General features: G+C 40.0%; 1 protein-coding gene across 3 annotated transcripts; it reads left to right on the top strand.

Moving 5' to 3' along the window:
* The first annotated feature begins 1,769 nt into the window (after positions 1–1,769).
* Positions 1,770–23,837, top strand: PURA (purine rich element binding protein A). 3 transcript variants are annotated; one of them, XM_043984410.1, is made up of 2 exons: positions 1,770–1,919; positions 9,101–23,837. In XM_043984410.1, the coding sequence occupies exon 2, from the start codon at positions 9,253–9,255 to the stop codon at positions 10,195–10,197; it is 945 nt and encodes a 314-aa protein (XP_043840345.1). In that variant the 5' UTR covers positions 1,770–1,919; positions 9,101–9,252; the 3' UTR covers positions 10,198–23,837. The 3 variants fall into 3 exon arrangements, with proteins under 3 accessions (XP_043840345.1, XP_043840346.1, XP_043840347.1); XM_043984411.1 differs by lacking the exon at positions 1,770–1,919 and adding an exon at positions 2,510–2,876; XM_043984412.1 differs by lacking the exon at positions 1,770–1,919 and adding an exon at positions 8,407–8,551.
* Positions 23,838–24,929: the final 1,092 nt, after the last annotated feature.

Raw genomic sequence — 24,929 nt, forward strand, 5'->3', positions numbered from 1 at the left:
ATATTATTGACAGTTTTAAATTTTTTTGTTTTTTTTTTTTAAGTGAGGCAATTGGGGTTAAGTGACTTGCCCAGGGTCACACAGCTAGTAAGTGTTAAGTGTCTGAGGCCGGATTTGAACTCAGGTACTCCTGACTCCAGGGCCAGTGCTCTATCCACTGTGCCATCTAGCTGCCCCCTTAAATTTTTTTAAAATGAGGTATTTCGAAAGCCTAGAGTTCTCTGAGAAAGTGAACTGTTATGCTTGTGCTAACTTAAAATACAATTTAGAGAAATTGTTCTTTATAATTATGGAAGACATTATTTGAAACATTATAGCATTTCCCCCCTAAAACTTCCCATATTATCAAAGTAGTCCTCCTCTTCCTTAAAGATAGCTAGGTTAATAGACAGAGTGCTAGACTTGGAGACAGGAAGACTTCAATTCAAATGCCACCTCAGATACTGACTCTGTAATCTTGGTTGTGTTCAAATTTCTCAGCATCATTCAGTTTCCTCATCTGTAAAATGGGGATGAATACTAGCACTTTCTTCTCAAAGTAGTTAAGGTTCAAATGAAAGTGTTTTGCAAAAAAAAAAAAAAAGGGAAAAAAGCTATATAAAGATCAGTTATTATTCACCTTACCTGCTCTATTTAAGGAAAGTATGAAACTAAATGTTTTATCTCTGGAATAATCTTTGAGTAGTCAATACAAAACACTTACAAAATTACAAAATGGTGTGGGTTAAAGACTATTGCCAGCTAAGGATAATTTGGTTAAAGCAGTTTAAAGAAGAAACAAAGAAAGCTGGCTTCAAAAGTTCTCATCACAAAATTGGAGACAAACAGAGATTTGACAACTGAACGTTATTAGTGAGACAGCTGGATTATTTTCAAAGTAATTTATTATGAAGATTAAAAAATTTAAGCATAATTTTCTAGCTCCACATCAGCATCCTTGAGATTTCTCCAATTTGTGAAGCAGCAGGGAACATGCCAGAATTCCCATCTCCTAAATCTGTCTGACCTCAGCAACTAAGGTACAGGCTATGAAGCAAGAAAGGAGGGGAATAACTGAGGAAAGAAATTCTGATTTGGTGGACAGAATAACAGCTAATCTAGACTCTTCCTAATTCTGCCACCAAGACTGTGACTGGGTAAGTTTGTCTGCAGTTCGGTTTCCTTATTTATAAAACGAGATTAATTATATTTCCTCATCTCCATTTTGTCTCATAGGCTTAACTAGATTGGCTTCTTGGGGGAGGGGGAAAGATGTGCATTACCCTAAAAAGTTCACATTCTCTAAATGTGAATCATGCATTGCAGCATACTGCCACTTAATTGCAGCATAAATAGAAATGCAACTAGACTAAGACAGTAACCAGTTGATGTTTTCCTAGATCATAGATTAACTTTCCTTTAAAGTACTTACAGGTTACCAGGCTGTTACTTAAATAATGACTGCTACAGGTTGGATAGAGGTACTTTAATATTCCTTTTGCAGATAATATTTTTAAATGGCTGTCACTTCTATTTTTTACATAATGCAATACGATGGAAAGATGTGGAACTACATACGGGAGAAAACTGGTAAAGACCTAACGTCAAACTCGATAAGGTTTCAATAACCATTTTAAAAGTTGATAATTATCCCAGCACAGCCTCTTAATGAACATTATTAACTCATATTTTCTCATCATTTTCTTCTCCTTCGTCTAACAGGTAAATTTTCCCTAGAACTAGCCACTCTAACTGCAGCAGCTTTACCTAGACTGCAGAAGGAGGGGGGGAGGAGGGGAAAGAGGGGGGCAGCGAGGAAGAGAGAGGCCGCGGTGCAGGAGTTCTCTTCTCCTTTCCAGTTAAAGACCCTTCAGGCAGGTGCTTAAATCTGGCTAAATCTCCAGTCTCTTTTTTATGCTAATTCCTCCAGCAGACTAAAGGTGAGGTTAAACTCCTGGGGCGCGGGGAGGCTGAGACTCAGACCGCATCCGGGGTGAATTGCAGCATCCCCCCCCCTCCCCCGGGCTGCTAAGGGCCCTGCGCCGCGGAGGCTGGAGGGCTCTATGAGCTGGGGCGAGACCAAGGATTTGGGCCAGTCGCTGCCTCAGTCCGCCCCTCCCTCTCCCATCCGACAGGGCAGGTCCTCATCCCTGAGATTGACCGTGGGATGCTGAGGCCGCTCCCGGACTTCTCAGACCCACCTCCCATCCCCTAGCGGCGGCGGCGGTGACGCGCCTCGGCCCCCTCGCCCCGGGCCCTGTCCTGCTCTCACTACCCCCCCCCCCGCTCCACCCCCTCCTGCATCCTCTCGGAGTCCCCGCCCGCTCCAGCTCCTCCCGGCGGTTGGCTCGGTAATTGGGGTGGGGGCGCGGCGAGAGGAGGGAGGCGGCGCGCGCTCCCGGGCAGGAGTGGGAGACAGGAGGGAGGGCAAGGGTGAGGAAGGGAAGGCAGGAGAAAGGGAAGGGAGGAGGGCGCGAGCCGTGGAAGGTGGGGAGCGCGCGCTGACGTCTCCCGGTGTCACGCACGGAGCGCCGGGTTACGCGCCGACGTCTGGCTGCCACGACTTGCCGTCTGCGGCGGCGGCGAGCGGAGCCCGGAGGGAAAGGAGGAGGGAAGCCGGGGGGCTGCGAGGGCCGCGAGTGAGCGGCAGGGTCTGAGCGGGGGCCTGCCCCGCGCCGGAGCCGAGTCATCTTTTTCCCCTCCCTTCACCCACCCCTTCCTCCTGCTGATCTCCTCCTTCCCCTCCCCCCTTTCTCTTCCTCAGCTCGGCTGCTCGCGCGGGCGCCCGCCAGCCCGTCAGCCTCAGCTAGAGCCGCAGCTCGCGCCGCCCGGGACAGGTGTGTGCGCGTGCTCGCCCTCTCTCGCCCTCCCCTCACCTGCTGCAGGACAGCGCCCGGGTAAGCCCGCCGCGCGCCGCGCGCCCCCTGTCCCCAATCTATTCTCCCCCCCCCTCCTCGCGCTCTGTCTTTCCCCCCTCCCCCCGCCTGGAGCCCCTCCCGCCGTCGTCGTCGCCGCCGCCGCCGCCGCTGCTGCAGCAGCCCAGCTGCACCCCAAGCCCCGCCGCTCGGTGCGTGTGCACCCGCCGGAGCGGGTACCGCCCACCCCTGCTCCTCCTTCTCTCCATGATTATTATTTAATCACTGCAGACATCTCTGCACCCGCCCTCTCGGGGAGAGAGGCTGTGCAACACCCCTCATTACTACCACTACTTCCCTTTACGCACGCACAGACGTACTTCATCTCCCCAAATTCCCCAAATCCTCAAGACCACCAGCGGTTCTGATTTACACCAAATTCTCAATATCTCTAATTTCTTCCCAATTTTCCACTGGTTGTGGTGCCCCTGCCTACCTTCCCTCCATTCTGAAGAGCCCTGATGTTTAGATTCTCTTCTTCCCTCCCCCTCTAAACCGAGGAGGGTTAAAGGAGATGGGGGGGGGGCGGTGCGGGGGAAGGGAGATATAATATAGGAATAAGATGCTGTCGTTTATTTCGATCCTTTTTTACTCTACCTCAGCGCACACTTCCATTGAAACGTTGTAAAAATAAACAAATTGGTTTTGACAGCTTCTGTCAAGTCAGATCAGAAGATAGGGCCTCCAAACCAATCTACTTTGGGGGTTCAGCACCTGGGAGCTGGAGCTTGGAGCCCGACTCCTCCCCCATTACCTCTCTCCATTTCTGGCCTTTGTCAGTGTTGGGCAGGGTAGGATACTTGGATTGTCTTCCTCCCAGGTACGGGGTTGCCTCTCGTTCCCCTTAAAGGTCAAGATCCCTGAAAGAGAAAGGCTTATGGGGATTTCGGACAGCCTTGGTATCCCCGTTGTTTGGTGGCGACAGCTTTCCTCTTAGAGGTCAGAAACTGTTTGGGCTTAGGTCACGATACCCACTGTCGGGGGCCGAGGACTTAAAGAACGGCTCTCGGGGAACTTTTTGTGATATTGCTAAATCTTCAAAACTCGGCGAGCTCAGGTGGTTAAAAACCGTTGTGTCTACCCCCTTGGAGGAAGTCAGGCCACTATCTTTGGATTCGTGGGTCCATTCTTATTTCCCCTCCGTAATCCCGGGCCTTTGACCACAACAAAAAACTCTCCGAACAGGAGACTGATTTTTCTGGTAGCCTGTCGGAGAGAACTCATTGTCTCTTGGGAAGTAATTTAGGGAAAGCAGAATTTGATTTGCCATCGTTCGTTGAGGTTAAAAGAATCTTTTCCTTCAGGTTCCTCATTGCTAACCCCCAAACTTGGGCTTTTTATAAATATCAAGAGAGATTTTGGGAATTGAAGTATTCACTGTTGCTAGAACTTTTATTTTAATTCCTTTGAGTAGCTTGAAAACAATTTAAATAACTACGGAAACATAAAACAAGAAAAGAAAGGTTGCCGGAGTCTGAGCATTAAAAAAATTTGTATCCTGCTTTGTCTTTCTGGGTACTTTTTCTGCTCCCTTGAATTGGTTACTGAAATTTTCTTTGTGTTAATATTGTATTTATTGCTCGCTTTTCAAACTATTCTAATGGCATTTTGTAACGTGGTAGTACTACATAAATTAATCCTTTTCAGATTTTTAATGCTCACATCAAAAATTTAACCACGAACCTTTATAATGACTAAAACTTGAAGAGGTAGAACTTTACAGAATTGGTTGAAGCAATAAGACAAATGTTTTGATAATGGTTTCATAATGAATTAAATGATTTTCTGGATTTTTGAAATATTAAAATGTATTGAAAATTTCCCTATATCTGGCTATTAAAAGAAATGGCCAAGTCCTCCATGTTGAGCATCATTAATATCATATCTCAGTTGTGATTTCAGTTTTTCAGAAAAGTATTTGGTTTGTCAGGGATTTTCTTTCTTTTGCTTTTAAACTAGCTCATGAAAATCGCTAGTTCTTGATTTGCTTCTGTTTATGCACATTGTAAAATGTTGATATCCTAATCAAGATAACTTGTTTTGGTTAGGGAACTTCACAAGCAAGAGGTGGGAGGAAGGTAGGTATGTGATTTTTTTATTAGTGTTTCGTAGTTTTTAATGTATGTGTTGACTTTAATTCTTAAAATTCCAAGTAGAACTTGTTAATTTTGAAATTACCTAAAGCCTATGATCCCAGGAAATCAAATGATCTTCCTTTCCTTCTCCTAACCTTTTTTTTTCTTTTTGGTTGAGTTGATTTGGTTTCTTTTGGTTTTATGTATTCATAGCTTTTCTTATATGGGCAATCGTGCCTAACAATTTTTTGTAAAGGTGTTTTAGAAGCTAGAATCATTCAAAATTGTACAATAAAAATAGTCTCAGTAAACTTAATACTATGTACTGGGTAGGTTTTTGATTTTGCTTCCCGCCTCCAATAATATAATCAATCCTTAAAGAAAAATCAAACACTTAAACAATTTGGGAGGATAACTTGTATTTCCTCCTCTATAAAAATCAGAGACTTGAGATTGATAAAGTCCTTTTTCTTCTTTAACATTCTTTGTCTCAGGCCTTTTAATTTAAAATATCGTTTTCCCCAGTATTTTATTTTCAATTTCATTTCAATTGTAGGTATTTAATTTCATACCTGACACTTGCTTTAAAATAACAAATATAAATAATGGATGTGAAGTACCTTTCTGGCGCCCTGATGAATAGAGCTCAGATAATTAACAAAGGAGTATATTTCTCTTATTTAAGTGGATAAGTTTTTTATTTGCAATTTAAATGCTAAATGTAAGTCAGTGTTCAAAATTCTAATTAAACTTGAACAATTTTTCGTTGTAAATATCGGACCCAGTTGCAATCATATTCATTCTTTTCAGAGCGCCTTTGTAGGCTTCTCTAGAGTAAAGAGAACTTCGTTTTCTTCTCTTAACTTGAGAACCATTTGCCCTTAGGGAATTTGCATGAAATTCCTTTTTTTTCCTACGCCAGCAGTTAAAATTTGCCTTATTTTATTTATAATTGAACTCTTTTATGATGACACATACCATTCCTTTCTTGTTTGGGCTGTAATGTAAAGTAGGAATATGGGAGAGGGAAACTGGTATAAAATGCCTCCAGTTTTTGTGGTGGTGGCGTTATTTTTGTTGTTCTTGTTATTAATGTGGTGGTGCTTGTATCGGGGAAGGATTGTCTCCTCCCAGTCTTGGTCTCCCTAGCTAGCCTCTGTTCCCTGGGGCTCCTCTGAAACCTGCACGGATGGGACAGAGAGGAAATGGGCTTCAGCTTATCCGCACTTTGAAAACTGCTTTGACGGGAATTAGGCATTTTCCATTGTTCGATAGAGGACCCAAGACCTTTTTGAGCGTCTGAGGGCTACAGTTGCTTTTGGGGGAATTCTGAGGATCCTCAAACACAAACTTCTGTTTCTCAAAGCAAAACCTATGGCGGTAAGAAACTGTGGGAAAAGGATTCGTGATTCCGATTCCTCTTTCCAGTGGCCTCCCTAAAGAAGATTGTCCTTTGGGGCGTTAGTTCCTTAGTGTGACTGTTGCCCGCTCCTAGTCTGCTAGGACTGTTTCTCCGAAAGTGTGAGGAAAACCCAAATAAGCGGAGGAACCCAAATGAAGGCACCAACTTCCTGGCCGCTCAAAACTGCTTTCTCTCGCTGTCAAAGCTGAACCAGGAAGCGCTATCCCAAAAGTCTGGGATACTGGCAAATACCTATCTAGAGGGAAGGGACCCGGGTCTATCCAGGGTCCTGATCATTGCTGATGGAGCGCTTTTGTCGTTTTCCTTGCCTTTGCTGATATAATAGAGACTGGGCCCCTTTGGGGGAGCAAGAAGGTGGATTTTCGGTATAAAAGGTAGCAGGGGAAGTAGAGCCTAGTTTCCCCTTACCCTGGGCTTCAGGGAGGGACGGGAAGGGACAGAAGAGAATGGGGAAGGGATTCTGTTGGGATACCTGAAAAACTCTCATCTGGAGAAAACAATTTGTGTTTGACACAGAGCTGGGAATTTCCTCCCCTCTATGAGGCCATCCCCCAGAACCTATTGCTCAGTGCTTTGTACATAGTAGGTATATCATAAATGTTTATTGGATTGGATTAGACATCGGTTGGTGACCTTGGGCTGGTGGCACACATATTAGTTTTTGGACTTGGTTTTTGATATCAGAAATGCTCTGAATCCTACTGCTTAGGTGATAGAGAGCCCCTATCAGTGGAATGAGTGCCTGGGTTTAAGTAGCTTACCTTCAGTCAAGGAAAGTTGGACTCTTGATTATTTAGGTACAAAGGCCCTTGATTAGTTAGGTACAAGAGGCCTACTTTAAGAAAAGAGACTATTAGATGGTTTTAGACCCCAAAATGATTCTTGCCCCTTTGATTCTAGATCCTTCCCCTACTTAATAGACGGTTTCTAATGCCCCTTCTTATTTCAGAGCTGAACTTTGGTGAGGAATCTTGCCAGGGCTAGGCTTAGTTTTAAGAAGGAAGTCCTGGGCTGGGCAACTGGAACTTTCAACTCTCTGAGAAACCTGTTCGGATTTTGGTCTGTCCTTTGTGTTGGGGAAAAGAGTAATAGCAGCCTCCTCCTGAACTCAGCCCTGGAGGAAAAGGATTGGGTTGTGGATTCCTTTCATTAGGCCCCTCAGGAAGTGAAGTGTGTGGATAGGGAGCTCCAGCTTTTTCAGAACCTCCTAAAGGACTGGGGGAAATGTCTTTTGCCCCAGAGAAAGGGATTGGGTCTTTGGTTGTTGAATCAGAGGGTGAACCAAGGACTTTTGGGCCCTCTTCTCTTTCATACTATCCCCCTAGGACATCATCCTTTTCCATCATCATTTTAGGACCCAGTGTTAGGCATCGGCCGTCATATCCCCTCACTTAAGACAAATAGGATCTTTTTGTTTGTTTGTTTTAGAGAGGAAAGAGGGATAGTCCATTCCTGTCACATCTGGGGAGTCCTGATCTTAGGACAGGAAAGGACTCAGACCTGCCCTAATGAATTTTGGGAAAGAGCTGCAGTTTCCCCCTCCCCCTCAAATGATGGCATTTTTGTAGAGTGGATTTCCTAAAGCTGGTTTGGTTTTCTCCTTTATTCTGATTTCTCCTTTATTCTGGAAACCCACTCCTTCCTGGGTCTGATGGCTGGGTACCCTGGTTTTGCTGCATAGCTGGTCTGCAACCTAAGCAAAGCCAACCCATGAGTCTGGTGCCCCCCTTCCCTGGGATGTTGGAGGAAGGGGGGGGTGCTATGCTGTCCTATAAGGGGCTGGTTGCAGCTTACTGTGGTTCGGCAGGGGTTTTTGGGGGGGGGGCAAAGAAGAGGGGATGAGGACCTGTAAGCGCCCTCAGCAGTTCGACTCCGGCCTCTCCTTCTCTTCCCTTAGTGCCCCCACCCGGGTGCACTGGGCGGTGCGGGGCTGCGGTTGGGGGGAGGGGGAGCGGGATCATCTGAGGCCAGAGCCGCTGCCGTGCGCGGGGAGGGGGAGGAGGGAGGGAGAGAGGGAGAGAGAGAGGGAGGGGGAGAGACAGAGGGAGGGACAGGCAAGGTGTCTGCTGCTCCGCTGGCGGCCCCAGCTCTATCTCCGGGAGGCCGGGCGGCTCCTCATCTTCCTGCGGGTCTCCCACCTCCGGGGCCAGGGCTCTGCGGTAGGAGAACCCGGAGCGGGGCCTGTCCCCTCACCCCACTTTAGATTGGGTGGATGGGGGAATCAGGGGAATGGCCTTGCCTCGGGCTCTCTCCCACTCCCCCCAGGTGGCTGCGCAGGCCCCGGGGAGGCCGCTCCCGGGTCCCCTGGGCCCCGACGGACGTCGGAACCGGCGATGACCTATTTGAAGCCTTGCCCCCCCACCCTCTCTGCGGATGGTGGCAGCTCCCCCTTCCCCCCACCCCCCCCCTTCCCCTGCGGGCTGTGGCGGCGGAGGGGTCCAGCCCGGCGGCGGCGACGACGCGTCCCAGCTCCCTCCTCCTCTCCCTTTCCCCCCCCCCCCCCCCCCCCCCCGACCCGGGTGCTGGGGGGGTGGGCGCTGCCTCGCAGGCTGGGGGCGGGGTGGGGGGGATAAGAAGGGGGGAGTGAGCGCTAGCGAGCGCGCGGGGGGTCACGTGCCGGGCGCCGTACAGTAGGGCGCCCTGTTACTGTACTCGGGGAGTCAGTGCCCTGTTACCGGGTCTCGTCTGTCTCGTCTCTTTTCCTTCAGATCTCGCGAGATCGGCTGGTTGGCTGTGGGGGTTGCAGCAGCGGCGGCGGCGGCGGCAGGCGGAGCCGGGGGAAGGGAAGGCAGCGGCGGCGGCGGCAGGCGGAGCGGCAGGCGGAGCGGCGGCGGCGGGCGGCCGGCTGAGCGGCAGCATCATGGCGGACCGAGACAGTGGCAGCGAGCAAAGCGGAGCGGCGCTGGGCTCTGGCGGCTCCCTGGGGCACCCGGGCTCTGGCTCGGGCGGCGGCGGGGGCGGCGGCGGCGGGGGCGGCGGCGGGGCCCCGGGGGGGCTGCAGCATGAGACCCAGGAGCTGGCCTCCAAGCGGGTGGACATCCAGAACAAGCGCTTCTACCTGGACGTGAAGCAGAATGCCAAGGGCCGCTTCCTGAAGATCGCCGAGGTGGGCGCTGGGGGCAACAAGAGCCGCCTCACGCTCTCCATGTCGGTGGCCGTGGAGTTCCGTGACTACCTGGGCGACTTCATCGAGCACTACGCACAGCTGGGCCCCAGCCAGCCCCCGGACCTGGCCCAGGCGCAGGATGAGCCGCGCCGGGCGCTCAAGAGCGAGTTCCTGGTGCGGGAGAACCGCAAGTACTACATGGATCTCAAGGAGAACCAGCGGGGCCGCTTCCTTCGCATCCGCCAGACGGTCAACCGGGGGCCCGGCCTGGGCTCCACGCAGGGCCAGACCATCGCCCTGCCGGCCCAGGGGCTCATCGAGTTCCGTGACGCCCTGGCCAAGCTCATCGACGACTATGGCGTGGAGGAGGAGCCGGCCGAGCTGCCCGAGGGCACCTCCTTGACTGTGGACAACAAGCGTTTCTTCTTCGACGTGGGCTCCAACAAGTACGGGGTGTTCATGCGGGTGAGCGAGGTGAAGCCCACCTACCGCAACTCCATCACTGTCCCCTATAAAGTGTGGGCCAAGTTCGGCCATACCTTCTGCAAGTACTCCGAGGAGATGAAGAAGATCCAGGAAAAGCAGAGGGAGAAGCGGGCTGCCTGCGAGCAGCTCCACCAGCAGCAGCAGCAGCAGCAGGAGGATACAGCAGCAGCAACCCTGCTGCTGCAGGGGGAGGAGGAGGGGGAGGAAGATTGATCAAACTGTAAAAAACATAAACACACATACACACACAGAGAGGAAAAAAAAAACTATACTATAAAGAAAGAGAGAAAATAAAATTTAAAAAATGTAAAAAAAAAAAAAAGTAACTGTTAACTCCAAGGGAGCACCCACCACCCACCGAACCTCCACCAACTGACAGTTTCTCTTCTTGACTTGCCACCCATCGCTGGATGTTGTCCACTTTATCCACCATATAAAACAGTAAGCAGCTGCTAAAACAAAACAAAAAAAAAAAAACAAAAAAGTAATAACATTATATATGAACTGTGTTTCCTACTTGATTAAAAAATATAAAGAACTGAGTGTTTATTTCCCTAATTAACCAAGAACTTTTGTACACGTTTAAGCTATTATTATTAAAAGTGTTTGCAAAATGGTCAAGATTATAATATTGCTGAATTATATTAAAAAAAAGTCCTTTTCATGTTGAGCTAACATTTGACTTTAGCACAAAAAAAAGAGATATTTTAGAACACGTAAAATAATATTTTTAGTTTTTTCTTCTCATTTTGTTACCAAATTTCAAACCTTACATGGAGGTTATTATAGTATATTTGACACCCTATATACCTGTGATTAGAGATGTGTATATATATGAGGGCTAGGCATGCTGTGTGTCTGAGCTTTGTCTAAATGTTATGCAGAAGTTTGTAGAGTTAAAGGTACGTAGGTTTAATTCATGCAAGGTAAACAATAAGTGCTCTCTTTTATACAATATGCATTGCATCTGGACCTTAAACATATAAAATGGTCAGTGAAACTTCTGTGAACATGAAGAAAATTATTAAAAAAGGCATTTAAATGAAATTTGCTAAGTTGTGATTTTTACGGTTTGAACCAAAGTTATTCAAATAGTAAAAAAAAAAAAAAAGAAAAAGAAAAAAAGAATATCTCCTCCCATAATATTTTTCTGCTCCTGTTTGGTTTACAACTAAGTAGGCGTATTGTCATTATTGTGTATATGAGATGTACTTGTATTGTTCATAATATATTTTTTTTATTATGTGTAGAAAGATTTAAAGTACTTACCTTATGTGCAGCAATTTCCAGTGAACCTGTATTTGGACAACAGGTAGTGAGTCTTTGTGTGGTCACTGACACTAGCACTGTTTCCTAAACTTGCAAGAGGTCTGAAGCTATCCTTTGATTTATGCCAGTGCTATTAATTTATGTAGGCCTGTTAGAAACCAGTGCAACACAATTATAGAGTTATCCTACTGAGCCATGGATTTTGAGTTTCATATAAAAGTGAAAGCCAAGTTGGTGTATGTAAAGGATTTCCATGTAGCTGTGGTGCTAGTTATTACTGGCTACATTATATTCTAAGTGTATTTGTGACCCCAAGTGTACAAGCCTCCTATCAAGTTTGTTCTTGTAACTCTTATATTCAAGGTGTAGGGTATGAAAATGCAGAACTTAGGAGAGCACTGATTTGTCAGCTGTTGTCCTCCAAACTGAAGTTATTTGTAACTATAGACTTTTACAGGTTTTCCTTTAAGATGTTTGTGTGCTTTTAATTGACAACTAACTTCTTGCTGCTGTATAGTAAAATATTAATATATTTTTATCATTAAACTGCTGCATGACTATCATCATTGAGTGAAGAGAAAATGTTATAAAAAAGATGCCTTAAACAGTACATTTTTGTTCAGAATTCTGTAGAAAGCATTTAAGTAAATGGAGAATCTTGTCTGACTCAAAGTTCTGGGGATGAAATAATTTGTTTCTTGACAAACCTAACCATGTAGATCTAACTGCTGTATATAGAAGACACCACCTGTAGGAACAGGAAGGTATCTGTGCTTCTCAATGATTGTAAAGCATTGGCCTAGGAAGGTGAAACAGTTGTCTAAAGTAACTTTTCTGCTGGTTCATTTGGTTTTATTTTTATATTTTAAAAGTTCCCTGGTTGTGTTTTTTCTTTGTTTTTGAGATCTACTGTATATGTTGGATAAACAAGCTATTTCCATTGTACTGTGCGTTTCTCTTTTAAATAATTTGCTTTTAGTATTCATACAATGTTAAAAATATGATCTTACAGTAGTTAGGAGTTTCTTTTACTTAAAAATCACTGGAAATTATTAAATTGCTTTTTTTCTCCCCAAGATGCATTTTTCTTATTTCCAAATAGTAGAATTAAGCTTTGACAGTACATAATGTGAGTCATTTGGAATGCTTTTCACCTGCATGTAAACGTTGATTGATGATCTGGGATTTTTTTTGTTGTTGTTTTAAAGTTTGTTGAGCAGTTTTGTTCACTGTACTTTAACTGTGATATGGAAAAGATTGCATTATCTGTGCTGTTTCTAGTTAGAGAAGTGATTGGCTTTGATTTTTATTTCTGGTTTACTATAGGTCTAAAAAGTCAAGCATTGTATCACAGGTGGTTGGAATACTTCTAGATCAGTGTTTTATATTTGCCAGCAGTAAGTAGTGCAAGTCAGCAAAACCAAGTCAAATTTAAGCAAAGTGACCTTTCTTATCATAGAGAAGAGAGTTCTTTCACAAGATTTTCTTTAGGGTCAGAATTATCTAAAGGGAACCCTTGACTATAGATTTCAGATTCTGCTTTGGAATTGGACCAGATAGAAGTATATGGGTTGTGCAATTCTAGTTATGCTATAAGAGTTGATTGAACACAATCTTAGCAAGTTTTTGTGCACAGTGTCTGATTTGCAGTCAGTGGATTTTTTTAACCCACATACAGATATACTAAGATTTACATGGTGACCATAAAAAAGATAAATAACTGTAAAGATGCTCCTGTTGCATCAGTTCTCTTCTCCCCTCCCCACCCTCCCCCACCCCCAACCCAGGGGCTTAGTACTTTACTATGGTTCAATATCTCAGTGTTTTGCATCTGAAAGTTGTTTCTTTGTTTTTCTTTTAATGGAACCCTGTTTTTGCTAAAACAAGAAAGGTAAAGGTATATTTGACCATATGTGTTACTCAAAAAAGACAGTATGATCAAATGTGCCAAAAAAACAAACAAAACCAATTCCAAACAAGTATTGCCTTATTTTCCTTGATGATCTGCTTTGTCTTACAATGGTCCAATAGCTTGGTCAAATTATATTGCCTGAGCATGAAAGAAAACTTGAAATTCATTGCAATATTGACATTCTTTAAAATGAGAGACACTGTCAAGTAATTCAACCCAGAAGAAAATAGCCACCAGATTTAAATACCAATTGTGGTGGTGGTGATGGTGGTGGTGGTGGTGATGGTGGTGACGGTGGTGACGGTGGTAGTGATTGTGGTGGTGGTGTTTAATCTTTTATTTTAAAAGCCACTGTTGATTTGTGCCTCATTTTTTTTTTCATTCAGTCATCCAGCCACAGAGGGAGCTAAAGTTAACTAACCAGAACTATACAGAAATCATTATACATGCTTTTTCACAACAAAGGAAGTTCATAAGAAAAGCCATGTTGGCTTTTACTCTATAAGATAGAGATTGGAGGACAGATGAATATTTGCCAAATAGAAAGAAACAATAAGAAAAAAAGAATACTGTTTTCTAGCTTTTCAAAAGCCATGGAGTCTCTAAACCAAAACCTACCAACAAAAATCCTTGACAGTGTCACTTTTAAGTTTTCCCTGAAAGGGGTTGAAGTTTAACTAAAGTATAAAATATAGCAGTATGTTGTGTTGTTTTTTTTAAAGATTTTACAAATACTTTTAAAGAATAGAGTTGCTATAGTACAGATGGATTACTATCTTGATCTTTCAGGTATGCAGAAGGCTGCTAGTAATTTTAACCCTTTCCTTATCCAAAGTAGACAATTATTTTTATTTGGGAACAAGTACATTGTTGCCTTTTAAAATAGCACTATAACAGCCTCTGATAATTAGTTATAGTGTAATCTTTATCCCTTGCAAACTATGCAAAGTAAGTATAAATTATGATTAAATTAAAGGTAGTTGATTACATTTCAATCAGGTGGCATTCAGGAAACTAACTGAATTATATACCAATAAAAACCATTAGTCTAAGAACTATGTATGCTAACAACAAAATATAACTTAGCTACCTAGTCTAAAAATTGTCAACCTTCATATTGCGTAACAGGTCTGGGAAAGATTGCCTCCTTTCTTAAAAAGAGAGATTAAGGATTTTTATAATTGTTTTTCATCAAATTTTAATATTTTTGTCAAATTTTTAGGTATTTAATTTGTAAAACAGTCTGCTTTGTACTAGCATACAGAAAATAGGGTATTGATTTAAACTTTTTGAAGCCAAGTGATCAAGTACATTTGTAATAAAAGTCAATGCATCGATATCAGTTGTACTCACTGTTTTCATTTCTTGTACTTTCTAATGCAGTGGTGTTATACTTCTGCAGGAGACATGAACTGAATCTGGGTGGATGGGAGGGAGACAACTGATATAATATGAATGTTAAAAATCTGGGTGATTTTCATCACTATGTACCTTATATCCTTAAGTCAGTGAAGATTTGGTTGACCATATGAAATACATTTTTATTAATATCCTTAATTTTTGCTTAATGTTTTCCCACAAATTTGATGTTTATGGGATTTTTTTTGCTTTTTATTTTCATATCTTTTTTGCATTTTATTAATGTTACAGCTTCAAACTTAGAAACTTTCCTTTTAAGATATGGACTTTTTTTGCCAGCAATGTCAACTCCACTATAGCCATGATTATTTTTTGCCTTCTGTGTATTTCTCTCTTTTCTGAAACATTCCATCTTTTCTTTTTTTGTGGTCCACATATGTGTGTATGTATGCTTTTATACATATATGTACACATACTTTTCATACTGTGAATTATTTTATGAAAGAGGCCTGTATAACTAGGCCTGATAGCATTGCATTCATGCCATGCATAATTCTTTTTTAAACATGTAAACAAATTAAGCTTTTCTTTCCTAAGTTAGAAGTCACATACCAAATCTAATGACTTTATTCTCATCCTTTCCCAAAATGTTTGGAATGGGTATAAAATCCTGACATTGATGTACAAGAATGCTAAAACAAGTTCATATTTTCAATTACTAATATTTTGGACATTTGATGGCAACTCTGAATATAATATTTATAGTTGACATGTGATCACTTTGGAGAATAGAAAAAGTAGAAACTAAAAATATCTGGTTAAGCAGTTTTTAAAATAAAGAAATCATTAAGGCGGTTTTTGTAGAGTTTTGTTGTTGACAGAACATTGTTAGACTGAAAATGAAACATTGAGAGATTAATTTTCTTTTGATTGAATTTTGATAGTTAACTAAACCTGTACCAGTAAACAGCAGTAATTGTTACCCTTATTCTTGCTTTTCATTCATTGTATCTGTGTCATTTTCCTTGCAGGCCATTATGATAGGATATGAGTATTAGGGAGGGTGTGTGTGTGTGTGTGTGTGTGTGTCTGTGTGTCTGTGTCTGTGTGAGAGAGACAGACAGATATCAAATTTTAGTATTTGAGAATGTGTGTTAAGTTTAAGTCCTCAGTCACTAAAAAGTTCCTTTTTAAAAATATAACTCCTACAATTGTCACTTTAGAGGATGTTGTCCTAACCATAAGAACATCAGACCTTCCAGTGTTAGTATGAGGGAAACAATACCTACATAGTACCAAAAGAACTCAGTTGAAAAGTGAAAATAGCAATTCCGAAGCCAGTAGTTTGAGATAAATTAGCAAGTTTGGGTATTGAATAGATGGTGGCTTAAGTGGCTATGTCACTATGGGAATGTTGAGTACAGGGCAGGTACTGTGTCAAAGAGTTCTTCCTTAATATGTGGAAATACAGATTCTTAATGGTGTCCATATTATTTAGTGTAGACTTTTTTCCTTTGTGTTCTGTAAATAAAGTTCCTTCCTATGATTGGAATGTTGTACCATTTGAAATTTAGAAGTTCAAAGTGGTCTTTGTGACCATGTATTCTTTGTTTTGATATACATTAGTAACCTCCTATATAGTAAGGTCAATTTTACCAGCATTTCATGTGCTAGAATTTAGCTCAGTTTAAAAAAAAAAAAAAAAGGCAGTAAGTCCGTTATTACATTCTTGATTTGGCTTGCTTTGATGTTTCAGGAGGCCATAAAGTTCTGCCATTATATATTATTGGGCAGCTATGTGATCTCCACAGGAATATGTAGAAATATACTTGTGAACATAACCCCTAGCAGAGTGTTTTGTGCATAGTAGGCACTTAAATGCTTGTTGAATGCTTATTGTTTAATATCAATTACCTTCAGGACTCTACATGATGAGTCAGGAACAAGATGGAGCACATATATCCTTATGATATCCTTCTACCCTTCTTAAGTAGGGGATAATTTGATTGTCACCTATCTTGACTATTTCAAGCCATGATCATAACCAACCAATCTGGTGGTTGGCACTAGAATGCCCTAGAGCAGAAGCTAGCAACCACTGATTCCTGTGGAACGATACTACTTTACACCATATACATCTCTGACATTTTTTTCTCTGTTGCTTTCCTTCCTTTATATTATATTCTGCCACTTGGTACTCTGCATTCTTTTCCCCTTCTTAGGCCTTCGACCTCTCAGTGACATCTATACTTGCCACCATTAGAGGGGCTTGGATCTAAAGAGATTGTTGACCCTTGTCCCCGCAGCATAGCCCAACATAATGGTCACAAAGAAGCCATGTGCAATGCAGTTTAAGTTCAGGATTCTTCCCTGACTTTTTTTTCCCTGGAAGTCTACATTTTAGTTAAAGAAAATTATGAATTAAAAGATAGTAAAATGTATGTATATGCAAGAAAGGTCGTTGAAGTTGTTAATGGTTTGGAAATTGGAACTCTGTTTAAGGAGTTTGTGAAAGAGATGTGAGTGATATAAGGAAGAATGGATTAAAAGTAGGGAGGATCTTATAATTGGATGTAGTTAGCGGTGCTAAGATGGGTGCTTGAATTGAGTTATTTGCTAAGGATGGTGAATGAAACAGCACTAGGGATGTTTCTGGAAAGTCAATGATTACTTCATTTGTTCTGTGGAATGTGATGGTCTTCCATCTTTGTGGGTCTTATGATAATGCATTAAGTTTATTGTTTTACTTATGTATAGGTGGCATGTTATGGAACAATTTAAAACCCAAGGATTATGGACTTGGCCATTATTGGGCCCATTCAAAGTGAACCAAAGCTAAGGGGCTTCATTATTCTGAAGGAAATACCAGATATTCCCAAATTCCTAATAATTTAAAAACCAGTTCTCAAAAGCAGATGTGCTGTATAATGTCTGCTGTAAGTCTTAGGACCATGTTATAACCTGGTAGTTTTCAAATAAATTCTTAGATGTTTTTAGTTTTTGAAGCTACTTCTTCCTCTCTTAGTTACTCCCCCATTTCACTCCCCCCATTCCACCTTGTTTAAAGAGCAAATAAAATTCTAAATCCAGGTGAAATGGCTATCACTAAATTACAACTTGAGGTATATTTTTATATTTCTTTTGAAAGTTGTAAACATAGCAACAAATTAACTGCATTCATATGAGGCCCTCGATAACATATCTGAGGTATGATTTTAGCAGACTCAGTTTACATATCCTTGCCAGTTTTTTTTCTTTAGTTATTCATTGTAATGCTTTAAAAGTACAGAATTCCTAATCATTTCTGTGGTGAGGAATATGTTAGCACTTCTGTTTTCTAAAAGTTCCTATGCCCTTTTGCAGGATCAGCTAATAGTATTTGGCTTTCTGCTTTGCCTAAGCAAATAATGCTTTATATTTTAGTTAACTTTTAGGAATAATTTCCTTATTTTGAATAGTCTAACAAACATTTATCATAAAAGCTATACAGTATTATTTTGGTTCCAGTCAAATGTGTACATTATGATAGTCCTCTTTTAAATTTATTTAATTTTAGACAAATATCTCACATTATTATTATTAGATGTCTAAATGAAAGGAATTCATAATTTTTACCTGGAAGATACATTTTTTAAGCCCAACATGTTAATTATGTTAACAATTGTAGTATTTCTTTTATTATGACTAATTGATAGAGTTGGCACTGAAATATAGTATGGTACCCAAATTTTATAGTCATTTAAAATTCTACTATAGTTTGAAACTATCATTTGTTTTAGTCAGTACAGGACCTTCTTAGATGGCCCCTCAGTTTAACAATTATATATTTTAAAATAAATGTATTTCAGAGCTAATGTTTATTATTGATTTAAATGACTAGGCCAAAGTCTTTCCAAGGCTTCCTTTAGTGTTGTGCAAAGAAATGAATGGTAGCTGGCTTTCTGCAAGCAGTTGTGGTTATACATGGTGTTGCCAGTGTAAAAACTGTCAGTCTCAGGGCAAAGTCTATAAAGTTGCCTAAAAGGTTTCCAACTTTTTTTTATCATTTTGCACTACTTTGTATTTAATTTCTCTTTGAAAGTGAAGATAGATCAGTTGTTTTCACTTTTGTTTCTAGGTGTTTCCAATTTCCTGGTCATCAGGAGAAACCTGCAATGTTTTCGATATCTCACCCAAATGAAAAACTTATTTACAATTAAGCATGCTTAACAAAAGTGAAGAAAATATTTTATAGTTGGGTAAAACTAAATCTCATTTTGATTCCACTTAAATAAGACATTTGCCAACAAAACCCTTTGAAAATGTGTACTTTATGTGACCTCTATGTAAATATACAAAATGAAAACCTTGAAAAGTATATGAAATGCTGTCTTTAAGATCCAGATTTCAGCACAAGAAGCTCTGTTTGGGTTCTTTCTGTGCATGTTTTGACCGCTAAACTTGTTCGAAGGGAAGAGGTCTGGTGAGTTGTAAATAAGTTTTTTGTTTTTTTTAAATTGTCAGTAGGTTTTCTTATGGTCCATCTGATGTGATTAGAATGACAACTGTCTTCTTATATGAATTCCCTTAAGGAATTCTGTGGTGGCCTTTTGGGGAATATGGTGGGTGTGATACATGAAGAAGCTTTATTTTAATCAGAAGTATTCTTGTAACTTTAAAGGTGTAAAAGTTGACACATCAGACCTTTTCTTCTGTTGGCTGTTAGATTGTGCATAATAGTTGGTATTGAGAAAGATAATCAATGGCTATTGTCAATAGAACAAAATAATACATGAAGTTTTTTAGGGTAAAATTATTTAGTGATTTATCTATGTTCCATTTTCTATAGCTTTTTAGGCATGTCATACTTAAAACTCAACAAGCGACAGGCCTCTCTTTGGGCCTAGTTTATTTTTGGAATGCTAGAGTGTGTTTCATTGGGGAGGAGGGGGTTTTATTCTTGACATGCTATTCCACTGCATGACTTTTCTAGTCATTCTTGACTTTGTTTGCAAATACTGTTGTTCTTAAGAAGTAGTTTTCTGTATGACAAATATGTTTGTGAATTTGACTCTGTCAGAACTTTATCTTTCTGTTTAATTTTTTTCAGAAAAGTTAAACTTACATTGTTAAGATTTTATGTTTGTTTTGTAGAATTGTACCAGTTAATCTAAGTATGGGATAACATGGAGTAATTAAGTTAACAAATATGCACTTATTTGTTTCAAAAAGTTCCTTAAAAAATTCAGTGCAATATTGTAAGTTAAAGATTCATGTCATTAGGGTTATTTACATTCATAACTGTCAAATGTCAAATCTATTTTGGGATTTGGGGATGGTGTTCATTATTATCCCTATGTATTTCCTTCAGAAGATTTGAAAAGATTTCGTCTCCAAATTTGGAGATTATGCCACCACATATAGGGAGAAAATTAGTGGGTTTGATATTTAAGGTTTTAAGTTTATCTACAAGTTTCCTTTAGCAAGCTTAAATTTAATGATTCAGAGCATTTATTTACCAAATATGAACAAGAGGGAACCAGCAGTTTGAAATGGGATTTGAGGACTTTTAGGATTCTTCCCCCATTTCCTATTATAACATTAACTATAGATTCCCTTTAAGAAAATTTCATATGCAAATTTTAAAAATATGTATAAGTACACATATGTACACACATACTTGATAAAGTATGGAACTAATTCACTTTACATAATCTAAAGTTTTGCAATCAGGTTTCAGATTGGAATAGACTATAAATGAAAGGTGGTGGCACCTACTGGCAAAAAGTGACATTGCAACCCTGGTCTTTTAGACATGACAAATAGCCAGACAAAAGAGAGAATGAAACAAAGTTCTAGATGCTGAGGGTATGGAATCAGAAATTGCCCAGATATATAAAGAATTCCTTTGTTTAGGGACAGAGGAGAGAGTGAATAAGACCGATAGTCCTAGAGTTAGAAAAGTAAACAACTGGATAGATACTCTGAGCAGGTATAAATTCTAATGTACAAAAGTATGCTAGAAGCTGGTTGCTTTCATAAGTTGGCGTTGTTACCAAAAGTTCCAATTAAGTTTCGGGAATATATTCCCCAATAAAAAGGCCAATTTATGATAAAAGTCAGTGGTAAAAAGAGAATTTGCTTTATGTAAAGATGCTTCACCGGAACACAGCTATTCTGTGAATTGAGGGAGACCCGTATTACTATTTAGAGGTTGTATGGAACAAAAAATACATTGTTTCTTCTCTATCTAAACCAGTATTTATGAGTAACACTTAATTGGGTGTCTTTGTGTTGGCAACTTTTATCAGTAAATATTGGTTTACACTTGTGACCAAGAGCCAAGTTTATAAGGCTGGCTAATATTTCTTCTCACCCCACCCCACCCCACCCCCAACCCCTTGTTAAATGCAAACACTTTAAAGATATATACATATGTTGTCTATGTATGTATGCTTGTATGTATCTTCAGTTATAACTTCTGAGTTAAAAAAACTAGAAATTATAGAAACACATATAATAGGACAGGCATCTGACAAATTGTTTCCTCCCAATTTAGAAGCTTATGAGAAACAGTACTTTGAGTCTAACTATACACCATTCTAGTGTGTATTAGTTTTATTACAGAATTTTGGGGCATGCCCTTGGGCTTATTCAAAAGTGTACAATAGGAAACTAAATTTCCTTTCATAGGAAGGAGATGTTTTTCTATTTTGCAACACATGACTATAAAGCTTCCACTATGGGAAGATGAATCATGTATCAAATTAATGAGACATATATATTTTTACATATTTAGAAGGAATCTATGTAGAGCAACATTCAGAACCTATATAGAAATGATTCTGTATAGGGCCAATATAGAAGCAACATTCAACACTTAAACATTTGGACTTTTTCAGGTAGGGAGACTTTAGGTCTTGTAATGACTTGCAGAGTATTATCATTGAAATGCAATCATTACTGGAAATTCACTGGGGAAAAATTGTTAGAATGTTCTCTTGAAATGTGTTTAACTTAAATACAGCAGCTCTGGGCTAGCATATATGTAGGAAACAAGCAAAACCAACTAAATAAATCAATCTGGTTTGCCAGCCAATCCAGTTTGAGTGAAGTGAAGACACTAATAGCTTGCATCGTGAAAAAAACCAACCAACCAACCATTCTGGATCTTAGCCTAAGGATCTGAGAAACAATCTTACCTGACACAAGAAGACTCACACTTTGATAGTTTCTAATATAACTGTCCATTTAAGGAGCTATGATACAATTTACTAATTTAATCCACAGATACCTGTTGATTACCTGTGAGATCTTGAGTCCAAAGTGGCCTGAAGCCCTTATCCCTGGAATTAGATCTCAAACAAAACAGGTTTGGATCAGGTCATTACTTGGATGGGTGACTTCAGGTCCTGTAGAGTCTTATAGATTAAAGAGCTGTACCTGCTTTCCTTGAGTTAGTACTGATCCTATATCCTGCATGATGTTGCTGCAGGTACTTTCTCTCAGAAGAGACATGGAGCCCACATCCTGAAGGCTTGTGGCATTTTGAGAGGAAGGTGTTAACTCTAGTGCCCTAGCCAAATTCCAGCTCAGACAAATGGGTATTCCATCTTGTTTTCAGTGGAAATGTTCATCACTTCCCAGCCAACCTGGATGAACACAGTGTGGGTTGAACTGCTGTTTCCCATCCCTCCCCACCCAAGTCTGAGATGCCTGCATGTACTAACTTGATGTTAATCCTTTAACCTACCTCACAGGGATGTTGTGAGGCCTCAAAAGTTCATGTTTATAAAATGTTCTAATTTCATTGGGTAGTTGACTCTTGTAATTGCTGTGTGGTTAAATTGAATTTCTTCTAGGCCAAGTTTGTAATCTGTGGCTACTGGAGTATTCCAGCTGTAAAGTGTGAGCTGAAACCTACTTTTCCTCCTTTTTGTTCATGGTGTGTGTATGGGAAAAATACCTGTTCAATTCTGTCAGGGAGGTCCTAAGTTGAGCAGCATCTGAGTAACTAAGGCTGTGGTGGTATCCTTGGATAGTTTGAATATGACTAGCTGGATCCTTGGATGCCACAGACACAATGAGAACTCACCATTATTTTTAATGGTTGTAATAGCTCTTTCCTCTAGTTGTTATTTTAAGAGTAAGTCGAAAAGTTGCTTTATTTTGAGCTTTTTGTGTATGCACAATCCCAAACTGGAAGAAACAAAAATCCTGCTGTGAAAGGTATATATTACTCTAGATTTTTCTTATTGTAAATATTGTAAGATTGTAATACTGTCGATATTTTATTAACCAACAGATGTTAATCTATGTGAATTCAGACTTATTTTAAATGTGCTTCATATTTACTGTATGTTGTTCCTGTTGCAGACAGTATTAAGTTATATTCTGATGTAAGATTAACTTTATTAAAGAATGTAAACATTAATGTTTCCTTTTGGGAAAAGAAATAAAATATTATAAAGACAATTCTTTTCATTGAAATATACTGTGTACTTATGCTTGCTAGACCAGTACCACTTATCAATTTAGTACAACTATTCCAAAATGTTAATACAGCTAACATAGTTGTGCTGTTATTTGAAAGTTCAAGAATAAGTCTCGTTGGAATATAAAGTTTGTATCAGTCTGCTGTGAATCAGAACCTTGACATTTCTAATCACATTTGTAAACTTTTTATAGTGAAAATTTTAATGACTTCATTTTGAAAATTCTCCACTAAAGAATAGTCAAATCAATATCCTTTCAGAAGTAGAGTTGTCTTTATTGTCTTTACAAAACGACTTTGGTTATAAGGACCAGAAGTATGTTAAAGGCTTTAGAGCAGAGTTGTTGATATTTGAGTTTACAAGTTAGTCTTCATTGGAGATGTGCCAATATACAGTAGAATATCATTAATTTGCACTGATTAGGGAGCCCTTTGAGGGTACTTGAATTTTGCCAATTAAAAAGTAAGCAAATGCAATTTTAAAACCAAATTCAAGGATTCTGTATTAAATAAATGCAATTGTTGTGTAATTAAAAAGCAGTGTTTTGGAATGTAATGTAACCCTAATTTGCTGCCATGCATGTCCATCCCATTGTTGAGAACTCAGAATATGGAAATACGGCAGATAGCTCGTGAGTCAACTGGCTCTGAGAGTTTGTGGAATATCAAAATGGAAACTAGCAAGGTTCTACTGTACTGCTTATTGAAGTATTGTGATTATTTTAGGCATTTTGATTCTTACAAAATATATACTGTAACAGTATACTTTGTACAGATTTAAATTTTATTTGAAAAATGAAATAAAGTAGGCAAAAATAAAGATGTTTATTTTTCATGTGACTATGTAAACAGATCAGTCTTTTGTTTCAGTGTATTTGGGGGATGGGGGAGAGGAGGGGGTGCTAACTATTTTTTAATCTATTCCTTCCTCTAAAGGCTAAATGGAAATACTCTTTCAGGAGCCCAATAGCATATGTGCTTGCCTATTAACTACAACCTATAATTATGGGCTTTAAAAGTATACTGTCTTACATTGAAAAGAAGTGCTCTGGCTTCATTTTTGTTTTGTTTTACGATAAAAAAATTTTTTTTAAGGATTTTGAAGTGAAAGACCTATCCTGCTTTTTAAAATCAATTTTGAAATCCTGTGGTTGGGAGTGGTTGACTTAATGATCAAATGAGGAATTAAAGTTCTTCAGATGTCATGTTTAATAAAGGAAGGGCTAGTCAGTCATAGCTATGATCAGATTTTACATGAAGGGTGTTGTTGTTTTTTAAATTAGGTGGTTTTTTTTAAATGGGGGGTTGTCTGCAACAAAAGATGGCTTACTAAGAGACTCATTTTCAATTTATACTAGAGAAAGTAGGTGTTTTGAAATGTTTAAAGTGAAGATTTTCTGAATTACTTTTCTGCTGAGTAGAGCAGCAGTCATTCATGTTACTAATAAAAATTTTGTAAAGCATGTCCCTAAAGTATAATTTTAGATTGGGGCAGGGGAAGACAAATGGTTACTTTATAGAAGTTTAAATTATCTCTTTAAAGAGGACTCTTGTTCTCCAGTATATTAACATAAGGAAAAGGTATAAGTGACCTTAAATTCATTTCCTCCCCACCTTTTTGAAGTGAAGTTTGATATTTTTATTTAAGATTTTCCTCTTTAGTTTCATCTTTTTTAAAAAAAGATTTGTCTTCAGCCCGGTTCTGAGGAAAACTTGAATGTTGCTGACGATTCCTGGCAACAAGCATATCATGGAAAAAAAATGCTGTTATTTTAATTATTTTTCTACCCCAATATAACAATGGTTATATTATACTGAAGTATCACCATGGAATTATCTCAGGTTAGATGCATAGCACAGTTACAGGGTTCCCTAGGTAAATCCTGGTGCTTTTTCTTTTAACTAAAATGATTGAAAGATGACCAGTTACCA

The sequence above is a fragment of the Dromiciops gliroides genome, chromosome 2 (assembly GCF_019393635.1).
Source record: "Dromiciops gliroides isolate mDroGli1 chromosome 2, mDroGli1.pri, whole genome shotgun sequence".
NCBI lineage: Eukaryota > Metazoa > Chordata > Mammalia > Microbiotheria > Microbiotheriidae > Dromiciops > Dromiciops gliroides.